The sequence below is a fragment of the Chrysochloris asiatica genome, unplaced genomic scaffold (genome assembly GCF_000296735.1).
Source record: "Chrysochloris asiatica unplaced genomic scaffold, ChrAsi1.0 scaffold00110, whole genome shotgun sequence".
Classification (NCBI taxonomy): domain Eukaryota; kingdom Metazoa; phylum Chordata; class Mammalia; order Afrosoricida; family Chrysochloridae; genus Chrysochloris; species Chrysochloris asiatica.
In genome coordinates, this window is record NW_006408628.1 from 7,737,136 (window position 1) to 7,760,004 (window position 22,869).

General features: G+C 47.9%; 1 protein-coding gene across 1 annotated transcript in view; it reads right to left on the bottom strand.

Moving 5' to 3' along the window:
- TNS1 (tensin 1) overlaps window positions 1–21,575 on the bottom strand; it is a 111,180-nt gene extending 89,605 nt beyond the window's left edge. The window contains exons 1-10 of the mRNA XM_006867799.1: window positions 21,532–21,575; window positions 17,684–17,855; window positions 13,567–13,617; window positions 11,579–11,701; window positions 11,138–11,202; window positions 9,586–9,669; window positions 3,844–3,956; window positions 3,350–3,410; window positions 3,041–3,116; window positions 2,332–2,461 (exon numbers count right to left, since the gene is read on the bottom strand). Of these exons, the coding sequence (XP_006867861.1) occupies window positions 2,332–2,461; window positions 3,041–3,116; window positions 3,350–3,410; window positions 3,844–3,956; window positions 9,586–9,669; window positions 11,138–11,202; window positions 11,579–11,701; window positions 13,567–13,617; window positions 17,684–17,851 (871 nt within the window). The 5' untranslated portion in view covers window positions 17,852–17,855; window positions 21,532–21,575. The remainder of the gene's footprint in view (window positions 1–2,331; window positions 2,462–3,040; window positions 3,117–3,349; window positions 3,411–3,843; window positions 3,957–9,585; window positions 9,670–11,137; window positions 11,203–11,578; window positions 11,702–13,566; window positions 13,618–17,683; window positions 17,856–21,531) is intronic.
- Between the last annotated feature and the right edge of the window lie 1,294 nt (window positions 21,576–22,869).

Here is a 22,869-nt window from a genome sequence, read left to right on the forward strand (position 1 = left end):
GATTAATAATATAAGAAACAGATGTTGTTGTTGCTGTTGTTAAGTGTTGTGTAGTCGGTTCCAACTCATAGCGACCCTGTTTAAGATTTCCAAAGAGCAGCTGGTGGGTTTGAAGGGCCAACCTTGTGGCTAGCAGTCCTGTGCTTATCCTACAGAACCACAGCAGGACGTAGACAAATGGTCTTATTCATAATATTTTTAGTACATATTCTGGTCACTCTTGCTCTAACCCTACTTGCCTGAGGTAACCACTCACAGCCATTTCTACTTTTTGTCCTACCAGTGGGGACTCCTGAAGGCGCTGTATGATTGGCATTGAACTGCTAAGCAGAAGGTCAGTGGTTCAAACCCATCAGCTGCTTCTTGGAAACCCTATACAGGGCCATTATGAGTTGGAACTAACTCCAAGGTTTTAGTAACAACAACAACAACAAGTCATCTCCTGTAAGACTATATAAATTATAGCTCTCTGCCATTATTTCTAGGTATATTCATTTCAAATACTCTCTACTGATTTACCACTAGAAAGACAAATGATTTGGATCACTTATACTATTTCTGGAATCCTGGGGTGGCAGTGTTAATATGCTGAATTGCAAGGCTGGTTTGAAATGCAAGGTCAGCAGTTCAAGTTCACCATCACTCCTTGGAAACCCTATACAGGATTGCTATGGGTTGGGACCAACTTGACGGCACTTAACAACAACATTACTTCTGTTCCCTTCTTCTGAAATCTTATTCATTTTAATATTACTACGACTATTATTATTTATCAGAGTCCTGGTGTGGCACTGTGGGTTAATGCGCCAAACTGCAAAGCAGTTTGAACAGCAACATCAGCGGTTCAAACTCACCCGCTGCTACTCGAAAACCCTATATAGTGTTGCTATGAGTCGGAATCAACTCGACAGCACTTCAGAACATTATTATTTATCATTCTCTTGATTGTCATTGAGACTTTAAACACTGCAGCTAACCTTCTATTGCTAGATCTGTCCATTGCCAATGGTGTCTCCTGATTCCCATCATGTAAGAGGAGGAAATTTGTTCCCTTTCCTTCCCTCCACCTGTTCCCAACACCACCTATATTTTCTCAGCTTTACTTCCACTTTCCCTCATTAAGGTGGATTCCATTTACATTCTGCTCTGTAAGTAACAGCATTTCTTGCCTTTCCCTCCTGGCTCCAGTGCAGGGAAGGTACATCACAGAGGTCTCCTCCTGAGTGAGCCAGAACCCCACTCCGAGCCCCACCTGGACAGAGGCCACCGCTGACTACAGAAGAGCAGACACAGCAAGGATGGGCAGCCCCTCCTTGGAGCACCATAGTGCCAGTGTGTGTCTCCACCATCATCACAGAATCAGATTGTGTGGAACTCCCTCCCAAAAGACTGTGAGCTCCCTGAAGGCAGATCCTGACGCCTTTCTCTCTGTATCTTCAGGGGCAGGCGCACACCAGGCACACATAGACAGCCATGGCATGCTTGTTGAATGGATACAGTTATCCCCTGGGCCTGGGTGTGATAGAGCTAAAACCTCAAATGGATAGAAGCAGCAGCAAAAATAGAGACCAAACCTTCCCTGACTGCCTCCCTCTTACCATGGAAAATGGATCTACCCTCACTGTTGTCACCACCAAGCAATCTGCTGTTGTTGAGCCCATTCAAATTCATGGCGCCCCATGTTTGTCAGAGTAGGACTGCTCCATGGGGCGTCCAATGGCTCTGACCTTTCAGAAGTGGACTGCCAGTCCTTTATTCCAAGGTACTTCTGGGTGGATTCAAACCACCAATTTTTCAGTTACTAGCCATCACTTCACGGTCTGTGTACAACACCTTCATTATTGTTCTCATTATGCCGTGGGATAAATAGATCTTCCTAGATCTGCCTCCCCACTCTACAAGGCTTCTGAGATTCACCAAAGCAGAGACCAGTTTTTTTTATTGAAATCCCAGCATTTAGACGATGCTTGGCACAAAGTAAATAACAATGAATATTGAAAAACTATTTGTCAACAGGACACATGTGACAACTTAGGAGAGTAACATGAAGGAAATACAGGGAAAGTGGTAAGAAGAGGTTCCAAAAGATAAAACAGTAAAAATATTGGGAGGAAGACTGGCATCATCCTGATCTCCACTTCTACTGACAGCCTGAATTCCCAAACCATTCCAGTCTGAAACACCCCTTCCCACTGTCACCAAGAATGGCCTGGGACTCGGCAGGTTATGAGGCCCATTCAAGATGGTCCCCATGTCCAATAGATCTCCTCCAGCTGGACTCCCCTCCCTGACACACGAGCCCCTGGCACTGGCCCCAACCAAAGAGCCCACCTTTGAAGGCATCATCAAGGTCCTCCTTCCCAAAGACAATGCCAAGGTCATGGATGGCACAGGTGTGGAACTGCACACGGAAGATAACATCACGCGCTGGGCTCCGGAACTTCTTGTGGTAACACTTCAACTGAATGGAAAGGGGAAGAGAACCAGTCAGAGGCCTGAGGGTGGGAACTCCAGCTCCCAGGCTGGAGGTCGCGTTTCTCAGCTCCCCTGATTGGGCACCCAGGCTCACTCCAAACCCAGTGAGTAAAGCTCATCAACACCAAGTAGGATCTGCTAAAACAGCAGAGAATTAGAGGCTAGTCTTGCCCTGTCCTCCCAGGAAATTCCTGCACACAGAACTTTCTAGAATGAGAAAAGTCAGAGTGGATTTAAATTGCATCCGGAAGGACTGCTGTTAGAAATGAGGGAGTCCTTGTCACCAATAAGAAGTCAGGAGGTAACCAGCTCACACTGAGAAAGAGCTTCTGGGAGATGTTTCAGAAGTAGAGACAAACCCATAAGAAAGATGTCCAATTCAGAGACAAGGGAATGGACAATGGATTGATCGAGGCTGGGATGCCTTGAAGGAGACTAAAGAGCCTACCACTTCAAGGTCAGGAGCCCACCAAGCTGTCTGGAGGGGCAAGAAAGGGTCAGGAAGAGAAAAGAAAGGAGAAAAAAAAAACAAAGGTGGGGTCTGAGTCAGAAAGATGGCACTCACCAAGATGTCTCCCTTTAAGAGCAGTCCGGGTTCGATGGTGATGCAGATGCTGGTCTGACTGTCTCCTTGGACATTGCTGGGGAGAAAGGTGGGCAGAGGGAGAGGCCACTGAAAATGGGAGTGGAGAGCCCATTTGCTCCCTGCTGCCCCTCTCCCAGACAGCCGACTGGGAATCGTCACAGACTTCATCCCTTCAACTCCCTTTGGACGAAGAGTTCAGCTGATGCCAACTTCTAGGCACCACCATCCCACTGGTCCTCAGCCTGAGGTTTTGGGCATCCCTGGCCTCTGTGCCCATGGAATACCTACTAGATGCCAGATGTGTAAACAGGTTGCATGGCCTGGTAGATCCGGAGAAAGGGCCGACACCCTGTAAGGGAGGGATAGGCATTATCTAAGGGGAAACTGGGAGACAGAAAGGGAAGAGGAGAGAGAACGGGAAGAGAAAATAGAAAGAAAGGAATGGAGGAAGGAGGAGCAGGAAAGGGATGCAGGAAAAGAGGAAGGTAGCAAGGGGAAGAGAAAGGGGAAGGCATGCTAACTTTCTGTTTGTAAGCATCTTAGTTTAGAGAACAGTGCCACATCCCAAGGGGATCTGCCAGCAGCTGCTGCAAATAACAAACCCACTTCACAAATGAATAGACTGGGGCTCAAATCAAGCTCAGTCTTTGAAGTCTTTGAGACATCAGTCCAAGCCTCAGGGCTCTGCAGCAAACTAGCTTCTGTCACCCAAAGCGATTTTTGAAGAGAAGGAGTTGGAAGGAGGCAGATGGGGAGGAAAGCCAGAGGGCTCATGCAGGTACCTCCTTTAGACTCGAAGTTGGGGATGCCGTGCATGATCACGTGGTGCAGAAACAAGGGCTTGTTGTTCATTTTGATGGAGCCGGAGAGGAGGCCGCTGAAGTAATGCACATACCTACAGCAGGGGGAGGGGCAGCTTGAGGGAGGGAGGCTTGGGCTGGGGCTGAGACTCCAGCACCCTGAGACTTTGGGGACAGGTGGGGTGATCCAGGGCAATGCTCTTGGAGAAAAGAGAGCAGGTATGGTTCTGCTCCTGGAAAAGGAGTTGACAAGACCAAAATGTCAGCGCTGGGTCTCTAAGGGCTAGGGATTTACCCATCCATCCTTCCTCAGAGTCCTGGGTGAAGCAAATGGTTGACACCCTAGGCTGCTAACCAACAAGCTGGGGGTTTGAGTATATACAGAGGTGTTTCAGGAAAAATGTCTGATGCTCACCCATTGAAACGTCAGCTACTGAAAACTCTATGGAGCATAGCTCTACTCTGCCACGTGTGGGGTTACCATGAGTCAGAACCAAGTCCACAGTAACTGGTGTTAATCCTTCCTCATTCTCAATGTTAGGGTTTGAACAAACTAGTCAGAATCATAAGGACAAGAGTTGGAATGAAAATCTGGCAGAATCTCTCAAGCTTGTAAACAGAAATTTTGTCTAAGGGATAGAACAAAAGGCTACGGAACTGGAGATCTAAGTTAGCTTAAGGCATCTCTATCAGTTCCGACATGCTCTGATTCATTCTCTGGAAAAAGTCAACAGCTAGGGGACCTTGTCTATCCAGGCCACTTGGAGCCACCGGTAGAGAGAGCTAGCAGGGACTTCTAAACCTGGAATCAGGTCAAGTCAAAAATCACTCCTGGAGTCCTCCAGTGCCCCCTAGTGGTCAATGTGCACATCATTTTGCAGCATCACTCAGCCCAAGAAGCTCACTCACAGTGGACAAAATACCTTCCACACATTCCTGACAGCATCATTTAGCTGCTCATTACTATACAAGCCATAGTATTTTCAATTGCCTCGTATGCATTTAAATTGCCTCATACACATGTGAAAGTTGGATAACGAATAAGGAAGACCATCGAAGAATCGATGCATTTGACTTATGGTGTTGGAGAAGAATATTGAAAGTACCATGGACTGCAAGAAACACAAGCAAATCTATCTTGGAAGAAGTGCATCCAGAATATTCCTTAGAAGTCAGGATGATGAGACTTTGTTTCTCATGCTTAGATATGTCATCAGGAGACACCAGTCCCTACAGACGGACATCATGCTTGATAAAATGGAGGGTAAGCAAAAAAGAGGAAGACCCCCAACAAGATGGCTTGACAAAGTGGCAGCAACAATGGACTCAAACAGGACAACAGTTGTGAGGATGGGGCAGGACCAAGCAGTGTTTCCTTCTGTTGTACATAGAGTGGCAACGAATTGGAACCGACTCAATGGCACATAACAGTTGCAGGTCGATCAACCATCCAACACCTCTAACACCCTTCTACCAAGTCCAAACCTACTTTAGTTACTCATACACCACAGGCTCTGGGGTTCAGTCTCAGAAGATCCCCAAACCATAAACCACCAGCCATATGAAAATCCTGCAAATAGTGATTATGAGCTCAGTAATTATAATCTTAAATTTGCTCATATCACTTTAAACTGAATGAAGTCCCCCTCTATAGATTATTTCATTTGATATTTGAAGATAACTTCCGATCCGTATTTCCCTCTCACGGGCCAACATCCCCCAATTCTTTGAACAAAGATCCTGTTGGAAGAATTCAAGGATTAATCCACCTCCAATCTGAGAAAGAGAGACAACTAGGTCCAAAAATAGTGTTGGCCACCCAAAGACTCAGAGTCAGAACATGAGAAGTTGGGAGTGCGTGGGAAGGGAGGACATGAGTCTAGAACTCTAATGCATCGGCGGGGACTAGACAGTGGTTGGTTCTTTGCTATTGGTTGACTGGCCCTTCCTCCTTTGATGACTAGCTACAGATGCCAAGTTAGTTCAACCAGACCAATCAGAATGCATCCCAAGACTCTGCAGGGGCCAACAGGAACTCTTTGAGGTAGGCGGGACTGTAGTCCACACATGACCATGACAATGTCCCTTCCTATCTGTCAGCTCTTCGGCCCACCTCCAGGCCTGTACTCCTCTGTTCCTGGGCCTGGGTGGGGCCACCCTGGACTACCCAAGTGAGATAATCTGATGGGCACCGCCAGGCCCTATTCAGGCCCTTGTCCAGCCCCCAGGCCCGGTTCTCAAACCGGAAACCTGGAATGGCAGGATTCCTATCAGATCCCTTGATTGTGCCAACAGGATGTGTCTGTGAGCTGGGGACAATGAGTCCAGGGGTGGGGTGACATGAATGGTGGTGCTGTAGGCAAAGCCCCTCCCTTCTCCTCTCCTCCAATTGCTCCATCTCTTGCAAGTAACACAGACAAGAAGGCCGGGCAGTGCCCCGAATGCATAACAAACCCAATAGTTACACTTTCACGTTTGGGCACAGACACAATTACATACCCACAGGAGATGCAGTTGTAGATAGGTGCTCCAATGTCAACACAGATCATGTAAACACACACACCAAATGCACGTTATGTAAGCACACATTGAATATAGTGCCATTCCCAAGAGACAGCCCTGAGCCCCCCATTCCATACTTTTAAAACTCCAAAGATGATATGCACTGCCCACTCTCTTCAAGCAAACAGAATGTTTCTCTACCTGTATCACTTCTCTTTAAGGTCAAGAGTCACGGCCATACCCAAGACCACCAGTTATACGTGGCAAGCCAGTACTCAATCACTAGTTCTTTCCTCCCTAAGACTTCTCTCCTGGAAAAATCAGAGCTTCAAATGAGTTCAAACTGGTTTGAGTCAGCTCAGTCATAGCCAGTGCAGCAAAATCAGAACAGACCCAAATTTATAAAATGCAAGTACACCAAAGGAGGCTAATTAAGGAACAAAGTCTTGGAATGGGACACTCAACAGAGATGTAGTGAGTCGTAATAGGAGACTGCTGCAGGAGATTGAATTATTTCCAGAAAACCATATACATTCCAAGCGGCATGGTCAACCACCCTCTGTTAGCTGGGCATCACTCTTTCCCATTCTGCCAACCAGAAGATGATGTTGCTATGCAATGTGCACACTGTCCTGGCTTTCTAACAAGGAGCTGATCTGTAATTTTCCCCCTTCTGATTATTGTTCTAATACACCGACATTTTACAGATTTGGTTTCATTCTAGTCTCACTTTATGAGCCACAAGTGAAGTGGGAGGACCCAGAGAGGAAATACATTGATCCACAGAGCTGTGTTCTGGAACCTCCCCAGAATTCTATGCATATAAATACATCAATTCTCAATTGCTGACCCAGGGACTGATTATCAGATGGCTTGTACCAATTATAACATGTCAGATTGCCTAATGGTGGTGGTGGTGTGCTGTGGAGTCAGTTCCGACTCACAGAGACCCTACATAGGGTTTCTGAGACTGTAAATCTTTACAGGAGCAGAAATCCTCACCTTTCTCCTGTGGAACAGCTGGTAGTTTCGAACTACTGACCTTGAGGTTAGCAACCTGACTTGTAACATTAGATTTTCTTGGGCCTCCTTCCCTCTACAATGGCAGAAGCTGGTAGCTGGGCCAGCACACTGCTAGCCAGCCAACTAGAATGGGAAGGAATGGGTGTGTGTTGGGAGCCCTAAGCATAGAGAGGCTGGGAAGCTTTTGGGCTCTGTGGCCATGGAGTCCTGCCTGCCCTGTCAGTGTTTGGGTGTTCACAGCTATGCAGGTGTTACTGCTGCTGCTGGATGAGGAAATGGGGCCACTTGCGGCCGACAGACCTGTGCACTTGCTGTGCCCTCAGCCTGGACCCTTCATCTCAGATCTTCACTGTGATGCCGTCTCAGATCTCACCTCATTCACCTTCTCCCACTTCTTCGTCCTTGAGTCCATCACTCCATTTCAGTCTAGTCCCCAGATCTCTAACTTGAGGTTCACTTACCACCACGCTGGCTCTCATTCATACCCAGTATCCCCAAGGACAATCTGGCCCTGGTCCTAACCCCTTACTTTCTGTGGATTAGGAACGTGTCACTCAGTAGAATTCCGAAGGCAGAGCCTGGGCACCAGACTTACAAAACCTTCAGATTAATTCCACTTGCTAGAGACCACGGCAGTGCCACATCCCCTCCCGAGGCACTAGTTTCTCATCTGTAAATCAGGATGCCATGCATCTTCATACGTAACACATCATTATTCAGCTGTGGGCTCCATCTCACCTCCTCTGAGAGGCACCCAGATCACCCCCATTAAGCAGTGCCTCTTTTGCTACACCATGCTTGGTTCTGCAGTATGCCATATCCTTTCCTTCACAGCACTTCCTGCTCTCTGAACTTGTCTTGCTTGTATATTTACTCATTTAATGGTCGTCTCATCTTTCTGTGTGGCACTGTGGGTTAATGCGCTGGACTGCAAAATTGGCTTGAACCACAAGGTTGGCAGTTCAAGCTCACCAGCTGCTCCTTGGAAACCCTATACAGGGTAGTCATGGGTTAGAAGCGACTCGATGGCACTTGACAACAACAACAACATCTTTCAACAGCATATAGCTCAATGAGGGCAAGGACTTTGTCCTATTCACCCAGATCCCTTTTGTGATTGGAACACAGTTGTTGTTAAGTGCCATTGAGTCGGTTCTGACTCTTAGAGACCCTGCATAGTGGCTGGTGGATTTGAACTGCTGACCATGTGGTTCACAGTTCAGTGCTGATCCTACAACATCCCCTGGAACATAACTGTTGTTTGCTGTTGTTAAATGCTGTAGAGTTGGTTCCAAATCATAGCGACCCTGTGTAGAGTTTTCGAGGAGCAGCTGGTGAGCTTGAACCACTGACCTTGCGGTTCAAATGGCCTTACAGTCTGGAATATTAACCCACAGCACCACACCAGGACTCCATTGGAACATAGTAGGAAGCTCAAATTTGTCAAACGAATGAAAGGGTATATCCATCAGCTCATCCGACTGCACCACACCAGGGCTCTTAGAACACAGTTGTTGTTTTCTATGCACCGTTAAGTCAGTTCCAACTCATAGCGACTTTGTACAGGGTTTCCAAGGAGCAGTTGGTGGGTTTGAACTGCTAACCGTGTGGTTCGCAGTCCAGTAATGATCCTACAGAGCCACACAAGGAGTACCCTGGAACCTAGTAGGAAGCTAAAATTTGTCAAACAAATGAAAGAATATATCCATCAACCCATCACTGCCCCACCCCACGTCCTGCCTGGGCTATTGTGAGACTCCAGTGAAACCATGTGGTTGAGCGGCTTTGATAAAACTCTCACAACATTAGGTAAACCTTATCACGGGCTCTGTGACCTCCTGAGAGCAGGTGGCCATGATGTCAGTCTGCTAAAGGCTTATCCAAGCACAGAGCAACCCTGCTGCCAGGGTCAAGGACAGTATGTGTCTTCTTATACAAGCCACCAATGTTCCCCCCTATCCCCCACCCCCAGATAATCCTGCTGGCACGGACCTCAGAAGATAAGTGCCATACCAACCTCCTGAGCACACCAGCTGGCCCACGGACTCACCCAGATACCCACAGGCTGGTATCTCAGCATCCATGCTTGGTATACCCCAATGGGACACACTGTTCCCTCCCCTGAGGGTCCACAACCTAGTCTTCATATACAGCAAGTACTCGCACATGTGCACTGAGCAGCGAGCCCCAAAGACCCACCTTCTCTGAGATGGTTGACCAATAGGAACAATCTTATCCTCGTAGAACCGCTTCATTGCAAACCGGTCCAGAGCCTGGTCCGCGCTGCAAGGAGAGACAAGTGGTCAGAAGAGAAGACTCCCATGCATGTGCAAGAGCCCTTTGTCTCCCACCCACCCCTACTCCTCCAGGCCTACAGAGCACCCTCTAGTGCCTAATGCGAGGACAGCCTCTGAGAAGCTTTCAGAAAAAGCGCTGCTGCATGTCTCCATCAGGTGGGCTTTGGAGTCAGACAGCCTGAGATCCCACCTCAGGTCCACCTTTGATTAGCTGTATGTCTTGGGCATGTGACTTAATCTTTATGATCTTAGTTTTTCTCTCCTGTCAGTGAAGGCAATGAAGGCTTCATGACAGGAGAGGCTCGAAGGCTGCGATGGTGAGCAAGTGAGACCAACAGCAAACACAGAGTAGGTGTGTAGGAAGTGTTCAGCATTATGCACAGATGAAGCTGGGTTGGATTTCTTAGACTCATAAGTTACTATCCTATTGCTGAGGCCTTCACAGAATCTCTGTCCCATCCCATGGAGCACTTAGATCCAGTAGCTCCCCTTTCTTGGTTTCCAATGAATTCCCATCACTCAGAATAAATACCAAAGCCTTTATCAAGCCATCAAGGTCTCATGAGCTCTGCCCCACATTCACCACGCCCACCCCCAGGTCCCCTCTACCTTCCAGTTTCACCACCTACTGCTCTTCTCTTCCTTCCCTCAGCTCCAGATAAGTCAGTCCCTTCTCTGGCTTTTGTCCTTCCTTTCTCTCTGCCTTTGAGGTTCACCCCCACCCCATTAATTGAGGTCTTTGCTCAACTACCACCTCCTTAAGAAGCCGTCTCTGTCTGACTACCAGATAAGCCCTTTTCCTACTATCTTTCTCTATTCTCCTTATTCACAGACCATCTGACAGCCTTTTTTCTCTTAGTTCATGTCCATGGGAAAGGCGACTTGACTTTTCTCACTCACCTAGAACACTGCCAGACACAGGGAATGTTCAGTAAGCTTTTCCTGAATGACTGAACAAGTCAAGGAATGAATTTCTGTCTTAAAAATGTCATTGGTGAGGGTTCATCATGAGTTGCTTCCTTCCTATTCTTACTCCAAAATACTTAGGTGGGAAGAGATCTGCGTTGACCAGAGGCAAGGGGATGGGCAAGGTAGCACCAAGGTGACCCTGCTGGCCCTGGATCTGATCCAACATTTCTTCCTGACTCCCTCCTGTCCACTCAGGGAAACAGAGGCAGTCTGACAAGGAAAAGTGGCCCTAAGAAGCTAGCTAGATAGGGTGCCACAACTATGCTTGCTCAAAAAGCTGCTCCATCAGAGATGGAGAAAGGGACTCTCCTCTCTTCTGCCCCCACCATCAGGCTCCTGTCTCTTCTGGAAGCTGCCAAATCCCATCTTCACTCTCTCTCATCCCCTCTATCTTGTTTCTGCATCCCCAGGAAAGAAGAGGCCATGGGAGGGGCAGGGATCCTGCTGCCCAGGCCCAGGGGATGGAGGCTCAGGTCCCCACTTACCTGGCAGAAATGTTGCTGTAGTGCATGTAAGCCGCGATGACCACACCTATCCTGCCTCGGTTTCCCTGAAAGAACCCCAAACACAAAAACCTTTATTTCCCAGAGCAGCCCTACAGGAAGCACACAGAAGCCTGGGAGGAAAGGGGGTAGGGGCTGGAGACAGGCGTGATGCTAAGGGAGAATCTAAGGAAGCAAGAAGGTGGGGTGGCCCTCAAAGACAAGAAACAGACAACTATGTACCACTTTACCAGACTCCCTAACTGATGCAGCCCCTTCTGGGAGTACACCCTCATACAGAATCAACCCCTCTCCAGAAATGTGACCAAACAGTTGGATTTGCACAATCATGCAGTCCAGAGACTCACCCGTGCAAGGACCCTTCAGGCATGCTCACATGCTGAGCACACACACACTCACACTCACTGCAGCCCCCGCTCTGACCTTGTTGTGTAGCACAACGACATTGTGGGGGTCTGCGTTGAGCCAGGTGTCCATGGCCTTGCAGACGCTGCAGATCTTCTCCAAGGCGGGGGTGTGCAGGTCCGGCCAGCCAAATTCCAATACCTGGGTTCCAAGCCATGAGTGAGAAGTGGACGGGAGGCCTGGAGAGGCAGCCCGGGCAGCAGCAGTGGTACACACATCATTTGCCAGGATGGGGGGCAATGGGCAGCAGCAACCAGGCCCTGGTTCCTTTCCTGTATGTTACTGGCCCCGAATGGAGACACTGGGACACTGGCTCACTGCAGAACCTCAGGCAAGTTACAACTCTTGTCTGAGCCTCCGCTTCCCCATAAAACAAAGGCTTAGTCAATGACCTCAAAGTCCCTTCCAGCTGACACTGACCTCAAAAGGGACCCCAGATCTTAACAGCCCATGAGCAGCCATCTAAGGGCAAGTTAATTGGCCCCCCGGTTGGGGAAAAAAAAAAAAGAAATGAAAACTGAAGATGCTTGGGATCAATTAGTCCAACGGACTAATGAAACATATGAACATGAGTCTCCACAACTCTGAGATCAGAAGAGCTAGATGGTGCCCAGCTACTACTAGCAACTGTTCGGAAAGGGATCACATTAGGTCCCAGATATAGTGGGAGAAAACATGAAATGAAATTCAAAATTATTTCTGAAAACAGACCGGGCTTACTGGTCAGAAAGAGACTGAAGCCACCTGAGACTATGTATGACCTCTGGTTACACTTTAGATCTGAAAAGGAACTCACCCTCATGGCTCAATTTTCAGTCAAGCAGTAGATTGATATACAAGAGGGACAACAACATTAGTAAGATGTGTTCACTATGGAATAGTCAATCATTCAAGATTAAAAGGGCAACATTTACCTAAGGACAAAGCTGAGAAAGATGGGAAAGGGGGTGGAAAGGAAACAGGAACCAGGAGGAGGAAGTGGGGTAACTGTTGTTGCAGGGAGGGGATTGCAATCATTGAGATGAAACAAAGTGCAGGATTTGTTGATCTTTTCTATAAACCTTCGCTCAATTCACAATAAAAAGTTTAAGAAAAAAAGTGGGGGAGGGGCAGCCTTCCCTTCACGCTCTCTGTCCACAGACAACACTCAGGCCAGGCTTGGGGTGAAAGCAGGAAGCGCCAAAGACCCTCGGATGGCTGTGGTCTTGTCCAGGCTCTGGACACACTGACAGTCCTTAATCCCACAGACAGGGAGAGTGTGTCAGGCCAGCCAAGGAATGGATGCTCAAGGGGAAATCAGTTCCAACTCATAGCAACCATATATAGGGTTTCTAAGGCTGTAAATCTTTATGGGAGCAGAAAGCCTCATCTTTCTCCCTCAGAGAGGCTGGTGGGTTTGAACTGCTGACCTTGCAGTTTGCAGTCCAGTACTTATCCTACAGTACCACAAGCAATCCTGGAACTGGCAGTTGCTGCCCTATGCCATCTAGTGGTTTCCAACTCATAACGACCTTGTATGGGGTTTCCAAAGTTATAATTCTTTGCAGGAGCAAAAAGTCTCATCTTTTTCCCTCAAAGCCTCCAGTGGGTTTGAACTGCTGACCTTGTGATTTGCAGTCAAGTGCTTATCTTATAGAGCCACCGTGCTCCCCAGAACTTGGAGTAGAAACATCTAGAGCAGCCATTCCCAGTCTTTTTCAAGCCAGGACGTTTTTTCAGTAAAATCAGCAATCTCCCAAACCCAGCTTCACCCCAGAGATTGTGTGTGGTCCCAGGGGGCCATGCCTGATGGGAAATTTCTATGTGAAAGTTTGACTTTCTAAAATTTGTATAATGAAAATAATAAATATATTATTTTCCATTTCCCAAATGTACAATGGCTTTTAGACTTTGAACAGGCCTTTCAAACCATCACCATGCTTCTCCCAAGATTCTAACATGCCCCTGCCACCAGTGGAAATCACCGTTGTTCCCTTCACCTCCACCCAACACGTCCATCAGCTCACCTTGGTGTGAAGTTTTGTGATGTCAGGCCGCCGCTCCGAGAGATTAAAAAGCTAGAAGGAGGAAAAGGAAGAGATCTTGGATGGGGAGGGCTAAGGAAGAGAGAGAAAGAACCATGACAAGGAACACCCTGGGTGACCATGATGTCATCTCCAACTTTCTCTGAGGGTCCTCTCACTGACAGGCAGAGCATGGTGGTCTTGTCATAGTGAGGAACCTGAACCACCCGGACTGCTGACCCATCTCCATTCTCTCTCTCCCAATCTCTCTGTCTCTCTCACTCAATAGCAGCTCTATCCATACATGAAGATACAATGACATCCCATAAGACATACGTTAACCCTGTAAGAACTCAACTAGGAAAAACAAAGGTAGAGAGAGAAATATATAGTCAACCTTTCCCTCAGTGACTGATGTCCTGAAGTGAAGATGAAAATAAGATGGAACCTTCCTCAGGATCCACATGGCACCCCAAGGGGTACATCTCCTCACACTGAACAGGGTCTAATGACAAATGACAGTCATTCTCTCCAGCTCAGATTTCCATCTCACATGTTGCCTTTATCATTTCACCCCACACAAGATACAACTTCTCTATGATCAGACGCCCTCCCTGAGAGAATGCAAGCCATCCTACACGGGTTCTCTTGACATCCCACTCCAATCAGATGCCATACAATACCTAATCACACTCTCAGGAAATCTCCCATCCTCACCCTATAGAAATGTCCCAGTATCTACTTTCAAAAGAAGTCTCCAGAACTCCTCACCTCCACCCAATTCTACTCACAGTTGCCTGGTGAAACTTGCCTCACTTCCTAGAAAACTCAAAGACCTGTCTACTGGGAGGAGACAAGAAAGGATACAAAACTGAAACATGAGCACAGCAGCATCTAGGGTAGGTAGGATGGGGGCGTGTGAACGATGGCCTAGCAAAGAGATCCACAGGATAATGGACTCATGAAAGCAGAAAGCAATCTAGATACCTCTAGTCCACTCATGCACCCCCAAAAGGAACACCCTTTATTACACTGACAGTGCCATTGTTCAATGGGTGCTCACCACCTGCCAGCCCAGTGCCAAGGATTTTACATCTAACAGCCGGCTTAATTCTCACCGCAACCATGTGAATTAGTGTGATTCGGTGCATTTTACAGATGGAGTATAATCTTAGTAAGGTTAAGAGTCCCAGATTATCTGGTTAGTAAGAACAAATGTAAACCCAAATTTGAACCTAGGACTTTCTAATGTTTGAAGTTTGTTGTTGTTGTTGTTAAGTGCCTTCGAGTCTGTTCTGACTCATAGGGACCCTGTGTAGGGTTTCCAAGGAGTGACTGGTGAATTTGAACCGCCAACCTATGGTTCAAATTTGCAGTTCAGTACTTTATCCCACAGTGCCACACCAATGCCCCAACACAACTGGCAAGTAGGTACAATGCAGTAAAATGGTGGCAGTTATGTGCTATGGAGTCAGTTCTGACTCACAGTGACCCTGTATAGGGTTTCCAAGGTTGTAAATCTTTATGGTAACAGAAAGCCTTATCTTTCTCCCGCAGAACTGCTGGTAGTTTCGAACTTCTGACTGTGAGATTAGCAGTCCAATTTGTAACCACTATGCTACCAGAGCTCCTTGTAGTAAGATGTTGTTGTTGTTAAGTGCCGTCAAGTCGATTCCGACCCATAGCGACCCTGTATAGGATTTCCAAGGAGCAGCTGGTGAGCTTGAACCACCGATCTTGTAGTTCAAACGACTTTGTAGTCTGACCCATTAGCCCATAGCACCACACCAGGACTCCAAAATGTAGTCAGATAGTGTCTCAAAAATTCCTGTCCCCCTGGATTCTCAGAATGAAACCTTTTCCAGAAATAGGGTCATTACAGATGTAACTGGTAAAGGCTCCTGAGATGAACTCATGCTGGATTTACAGTGGTTCCTACACCCAGTGACTAGTGTTCTTACAAGAAGAGAAGGACACGTAGAATAGGAAGGATCTTCTTCAAAGGAGTATGGCACTGCCGACACCTGGGTCTCAGACGTTTACCCTGCAGAACTCGGAGAGATTGAAGTACTGAAGCTGCCTCTTTCTCTCTCTCTTTTTTTTTAAGCTTTTATTGTGCATTGAGTGATAGTTTATATGGGGGAACATCAGTATTGCACTCATCCTATTGTATGTTGTATCATTGCAATGATTACAATCTCTTCCATGCATCGCCATTCAAAAGTATTTGCTTCTATTCCCTCTGTTTTGTTTTTTCTTGTTGTTGTTGTTTTAATGTACACAAAAACACTCAGGAATATATCATCATTTAAACACCCCAAGGGCAACATTCTGTAAGCCTGCAAGACTGAACGTCTCTTATTTGAAGTCACTACATCGGTGGTAATTTGCTATAGCAGTCACAGGAAACTAAATACAGTGTGCTACAACCCTCTCTGCTCAGATGCCCTGAGGCACACACCCCAAGCTTGCACAGATCTATTCCTACGTCCAATCCCCATTACCACCCAAGTCCTCCTCTGAAGCCCAGGATAGGCCCTACCCTTCAGGTCAGCCTTTCCAACAGCAGAGGGAACCACCACCAGCCCAGAGGTGACCCAACTACTGCCATGAGACTTCTCAGAGGCATCAACTCTATGCCAGTTCTGCCACTTCCTGACCTGGTGACTTCAGGCAGATTGCCCTATCTCTCTGTGCTCTCGCAAGTAACTGCTTTCTAGGGCACTGTAAAGGTAAAATACACAGGAAGCTCTTCAAACAGGGCCTGGCTATGGTGTGTACTCAGTGAGATGAGCTTGTAATAGTCTCTTCTCCAGAATGCTCCTCAGATGTGAGGATGATGAGACTTAGTCCACCCTACTTTGCAAATGTTGTCATAACGTCCCTGGAGAAGGATATTATGCTTGTTTAAAGTAGAGGGGTAGAGAAATAAAAGAAAGACCCCAGTAAGATGAACTGACAGAGTGGCGCTGTGGGTTAATGTGGTTTGAAACGCAAGGTCAGTGGTTCAAGCTCACCAACCGCCCCTCAGAAACCCTATACAGAGTCACTATGGGTTGGAACTGACTCTACTGCACTTAACAACAAGTAAGATGAATTGACAGAGTGAAACAAAAGTAGGCTCAAACATTGTAACAATTATGAAGATGGCGCAAGGCCACGCAGTGTATTGTTCATTGTGCATAAGATCACTATGAATCACAACCAACTCAGCTGTATCTAACAACACACACATGCACACGACTTGGGTTCCAGATGCTACATTTCAGCTGCAGATAGACTCCTTGTAATAGAGTTGGGTTGGAGAGTGAGTGAAGTGTCGAGTCACAAGAGCTGCCCTATGTGAAGGGCAGGTTAACAAAGCAAGAAGAACGGATGGGTTTTATATCGAATTGTCCACCCACCCCCCCCAAAAAAAAGATAAGCTGTAGTCCTGCCCCCCTTGTTTGAAAATAGTCTTTGAAAATGTTATCTATCAGTTACAGAAGTTCATATGGGAGTCCAGTGAGTACTAATCCAATATGAAAGTTGTTAAATGTCATTGAGTCGGTTACGACTCACAGCAAACCCTGTATAGGGCTTCCTAGGAGTGGCTGGTGAGTTTAAACACCAACCTTGTGGTACAAGGTGACTTTGCAGTTCAGTGCATTAACCCACAACGTCATACCAGGACGCCTAATAGAAACTGTTGTTGTTGCTGTTGTTAAGTGCCATTGAGTTGGTTCCAACCCATAGCAACCCTATACAGGGTTTCTGAGCACCGGCCAGTGAGCTTGAACTGCCAACTTTGTGGTTCAAATGACCTTGCAGCCCAGAACATTAACCCACAGCGCCACACCAGGACTCCAAATCTAAATGTATGCTCTTATAAAAAAAGACAGTGAGACGGAGAAGAGACAGACAGCGAGACAGACACCCTGATTTCAGACTCCTGGCCTCCAGAACTGTGAGACAACACACGTCTGCTTTATAAGCCACTCAACGCGGGTACTTTTGTTACAGCGGCCCCAGGAAACACAAGTACAAGAGCAAGTGGGCAGAGACACCAGCAGTGAAGAGGGGGCAAGCAGATGAAAGGACAGAGGAACAAGGGACAACGGGCTAGAAGCCCCACCCTCACCAGGTAGTTGCCGCCATGTTTGGACTTGAGCATCTGGGCCACCTCACGGAGGTTGCTCCGGAAGTTCTCCTCATTGGCTGTGCTGGAGAAGGAGACAGCAATGATCCTTTCTGTGACATACACCAGGTCCAGCTCACAGCTGTCCTCCATGGTCCGGCTCACACTCATGCTTCTGAGGATATAGTAAGGGGTGGGAGAGAATGACAGATCAGAATCCAGCCTTCAGGACAAGCCATAGATATTTATATTCCAACACACCATTCATGATGCCCACATGCAGCCCAGGGTACGAGATTCCCCACTGACCCACAGCCAAAGCTGAAGGTTTCCCCTGGCAAGGTCAGTACTGCCATCAGGCCTGCCTGGGAGCACAGAGAGAGCAGAACAGATGGGCTGGCAGGGACTTTAGACCATTTCAGAATCAAATAGAAGTCACGGTGATTCTAGATTCCCATCAATCTTTTGGACATAGCCTTCAACATGGGGTGCCAGAGGTCAGAGCCAGAACTGACCAGGAAGCCAGGAGTCTGGCTCTGCTTCCCGACACACCATGGCCTCCTAGTCAAGCAGAAGTCTCCCAGAGGAATCTGACTGCTCCGGAAGAGGGAGAGCCCAAGCTGGGTGCTCTCCAGCATTCTAGAGCTGTGCCTCACCTGGTCTCCCCAGCTCTGGAGCTGTGGAGTGGGCAGGTGGGGAGGCCTCTGAGGGAAGGGGTAGCTCAGGTGACAGGAACACTTGGGCTTCAGGTATGGCAGATCTCAGAGAACATTCCAGCCCTCCTGCCCTCTGTTCCTTGGCTCTCTCCCCACCTCTGGCAGCTCCCACTGTCTGCCAGGGCTGCTTCTTGGCTGTGGTATCCCTGATTTCTAAGGGCCCAGGAAACAGGAGTCCTGGTGTGGCTTTGTGGGTTAATGCACTAGACTGCAAAGTCAGTGTGAACTGCAAGGTTGGTGGTTCAAGTTCACCAGTCGCTCCTTGGAAACACTCTAGAGGGTCGTTGTGGACCAAAACCAACTCGACGGCATTTAACAACAACAACAGGAAACAAGAAGGTGCTGGGCAGGTGGCTCCAGAGATTTTGGCACCATCTGTGCTCCTCAAAGAGGTGGGAACCCTGGGCTGGGCAGCTGTCCAGCGTGCTGGGACATCACATCATTACACGTTCCTTCAGCTTCTCTTCCTCCCAGGAGAAGGGGACAGGGCACTGACTAAAAAGTCTACGAGAAGGGAAAGTGGGTTCTGGAGTTCTAGAGGCACCTCCCAGCCCCCATGCTTCTAGCCCATCGCCAGCCTCCTAGCATCTCACCTCCACCTTCTACCCAAGGTGGGCAACACTGGCATTTCATTTTGATAATCTTGCCTACCATTGGGCAACACTGAGCCTCAAGGAGCAGCAGGAGGAATATTGCCACCAAGGCCCCAACTCACTGTCATCAACTTGATTCGGACTCACAACAACCGCATCTAGGGTTTCCAAGGATGTAAACCTTCATGGTAAAAGAAAGTCACATCTTTCTCCAGCAGAAAGGCTGGAGGCTTTGAGCTGCTGGTTGACTTCTGCATTAGCAGTTCAGTGCTTATCCTACAGCACCACCTGGGCTCCTTTCGCCAGAGACCAGGGTATTTAAAAGTGGCAGTACACTCTGGCGTGAGGGAGGAGAACCCCAGGACGAAGGAGGCACAGCAGAATCCAGACCTCCAAAAGGGTTATGTCTGTGCCCAACTGTTGCGATGGGGCTTGGAGATGGAAGACTCAAGGATGACGTGATGCCACTTCATAGGGGTGTTGATGGGAGATGAAGTGGCACGGGTGGGGGGGGTAGGGGGCTGGTTAATGGTCTGAGGTAAGCAGACCAGTTTGAGTTAGACCTCTGAGCCAAAACTGTTTCTTGTCTCTCTGGGAAGTGTCTCAATGAAACCATGAGTTTGGGATTCCTACTCAGACTATTGCCTGCCCACAGACAGTAAGTGGGAAGCAGTCTGGGACAAGCAGCAGCACAGACGCACACACACTCCTAACCCAAGGGCATGACTATGAGGACAGAGAGCCTCAGCTAATTCACAGCATCTACCTCCCAACCCTTGAAGCTCCTTTTTGTCCCAACTCCAAAAAAGGCACTTGTTGTTGTTCTTAAGTGCCATTGAGTTGGTACCAACTCATAGCAACCCTATGTACAACAAAACGAAACACTGCCCGGCCCTGGACCAACCTCACTAGTGTTGCCATGCTTGAGTCCACTGATGCTGCCACTTGGCCAATCCATCTCACTGTGGGTCTTCCTCTTTTTCTCTGACCCTCCACCTTACCAAATGGATATCCCTCTCCACTGACTGGTCCCTCCTGACAATATGTCCAAAGTATGAAAGATGAAGTTTGGCCATCCTGGCCTCCAAGGAGCACTCTGGCTATACTTCTTTGAACACAGATTTGTTTGTTCCTTTGGCAGTCCATGGTACTTTCAATATTCATCTCCAACACCATAACTCAAATGCATCCATTCTTCTACAAGCTTCCTTATTCACTATCCAACTTTCACATGCAGATAAGGTTATTGAAAATGCCATGGCTTGGGTCAGGTGCACCTTAGTCCTCAAGCTGACATCTTTGCTCGTCAACACTTCTAAAAGGTCTTGTGCAGTGGATTTGCCTAATGCAATATGCCATTTGATTTCTTGACTGTTGTTTCCATAAGGGTTGATGATTGATCCAGGAAAAATGAAGCCTTTGACAACTTCAATCTTTTCTCCATTGATAAGAATGTTGTTTATTGGTCCAGTGGTGAGGATTTTTGTTTTCTTTACAATGAGATGCAAAAGACATTGGCGTGTCAGAAATGTCTTTGGCTGATCTCATCTTTCCAGCATCTCCCTCATCATGGGAGGGGCAGTGAGATGACCAGGAGTCAACATAAAGCATAGTGAGAGGCTGAATCAGACAGGGCAGAACTCTGCACACTTCAATGGGTTCTTAGGGAGCATGAGATGGCAGAACAGCGCCACCACCTGGACAGTCTCTGCATCACACATTGTGCCCATCCAAGTCAATGGGGTCCTGGTGTGGTGCTGTAGGTTAAGCACTGGACAATTTGAACCACAAGGTCGGTGATTCAAACTCACCAGCTGCTCCTCAGACACCCTATACAGGGTTGCCATGAGTTGGAACCGACTCAACAAAAGAGTAAGTGAAGGTAGGGTTCTTCTAAAGTGCTGCCTCTTGGTTTGCTGAAAGCTGGCCAGGAGTCCTAGGTCAACGACACATGAGCCCCTTTCCAGTTGGGTTCCACCTCCCCTAGCCAGATGGGACTGACATTCTCATTCATCTCAGGAGTTAGGTGGTTACTGAAAGAGTAGAAAGTGAGGGGACCCACGCCAGAGAAACTGGTCAGGGTGGAGGGGGACAGACTGCATCAGCCAGGGGTCCCTTCTCCTTCAACTCAGATACACGTGTGCATTTTTTGTACAAAGGACCCTCCAACATCAGAAACCCATCTACTGAGGAGAATGGAATCTAGCACAGGTGTTGATGCCAGCCACTCCTGAATTCAAATCCTCCTGCTGCCTCTTAGCGGTTCTGTGGTCTTTACCAAGTCACCTCACCTCTCTGAAACTCAGCTTCCTCATGTACCACATGGGGATAAAGACTGGCATTGGGGGGTTGTTGTCAGGACTAAATGAGATCACGCAGGGAAACAAAGACTCCTCAATCCAGCTCAAAGCTTCGAGTGAGATCTGAGAGCCTGGCCATGTCCCAATGGCCTCTAGCTGTCCCCTCTACTGTGGTTCTCGTGGTCACCCACACCCTACCAGGGTTTATGTTAAGCCATTGTCTGTACCCCTTCCTGGCATACCTGATGGGCAACGGATGAGACAGGATACTCGGGGTGATTCTGGTGGAGCCCTGGGAAAAGAGAGAAGAGAGGCAGTGTTATGGGAGGGGCAGGCAAGTGGCAGGACTCGAACAGCCAAGAGCTATTCATGGGGCATATAGGGTGTGACCAAACTCAGGTTCTTTTCTATCTCTGCCAGTATCCCGTCCCAGGTATCCTAGACCCCAGCAACACCGCAACCCAAAGCCAAAGTCAACGCCAGTGCTGCATGAATTTGCTTGTGTGCGGGTAAGCCCCTGGGTAAGGAAGAAATCCCAAGTGCCTATAATGAAGCCCATCTGAGCTGGGCCATCTGTAAACAGCTCAGTGACTGCGACACATTCATAATAGCAGCTCAGGTAGAAACCAGACACTTTGACCACAGAAAGAGAAAAGATGAGAGAATGGTCCATTTCTGTTCAGCTCTGAACCTTCCTGGATCACCATCACCCCGCACTCATGCCTCCTCATTAAAGATTCACCACCAGATTGTTCCATCAAAGGCTTTGAAAAGATCGTGCAAGATACGGACTGAGACAGTGACTCCCAAGAACCCAAGACCCATCATCTGTTACCCGCTCTCATTTCCTGGAGTGACAACGTGTACAAAACTAGGCAAAGTGACCCAGTTGGAGTCCTTGGCCCCTCAAGGCCACAACGTGCAGGGCTTCAGGTGAACAGTGAAGAAATCCGGGACGGGTGTTCACAGACTACAGTCTGGGCTGCCTCTTGAGTGACAGAACCTCTCTGAGCCTCTGTAACGTCAGGCATACGATGGGGGCACCCTTATAGCATTTTTGTGAGGATTTAAAGGAAGTACACAGGCAAGACCCTTCACATAATACCTGACATAGAAAAAACCCAGTCACCTTCAAGTCTACTCTAACTCCTGGTGAACCCCATGCATGTCAGAGGAAATCTATCCTCCACAGTGTTTTCAATGGCAGAATTTTTTGGAAGTAGAATGCCAGGCCTTTCTTCCAAGTGCCTCTGATTAGTAGACAAACTTGTGAACTGTTTGCATCACCCAGGGACCTTGCCTGACATACAGTCAGCATTTAAGAGCAGATATCGTGTAGTGGTTACGAATCGGGCTGCTAACCTCAAGGTCAGCAATTTGAAACTACTGGCTGTTCTGCGGGACAAAGATGAGGCTTTCTGCTCCCGTAAAGATTTACAGCCTCGGAAACGCTGTACAGGGTCGCTATGAGTCGGAACCAACTCCACAGTACTTAACAACAACAACATCATTATTGCTGCTGCCGTTCATCAAATGCTAATAAAAGAGTAGCTACTTAGAGACCCAACCAAACATTCACC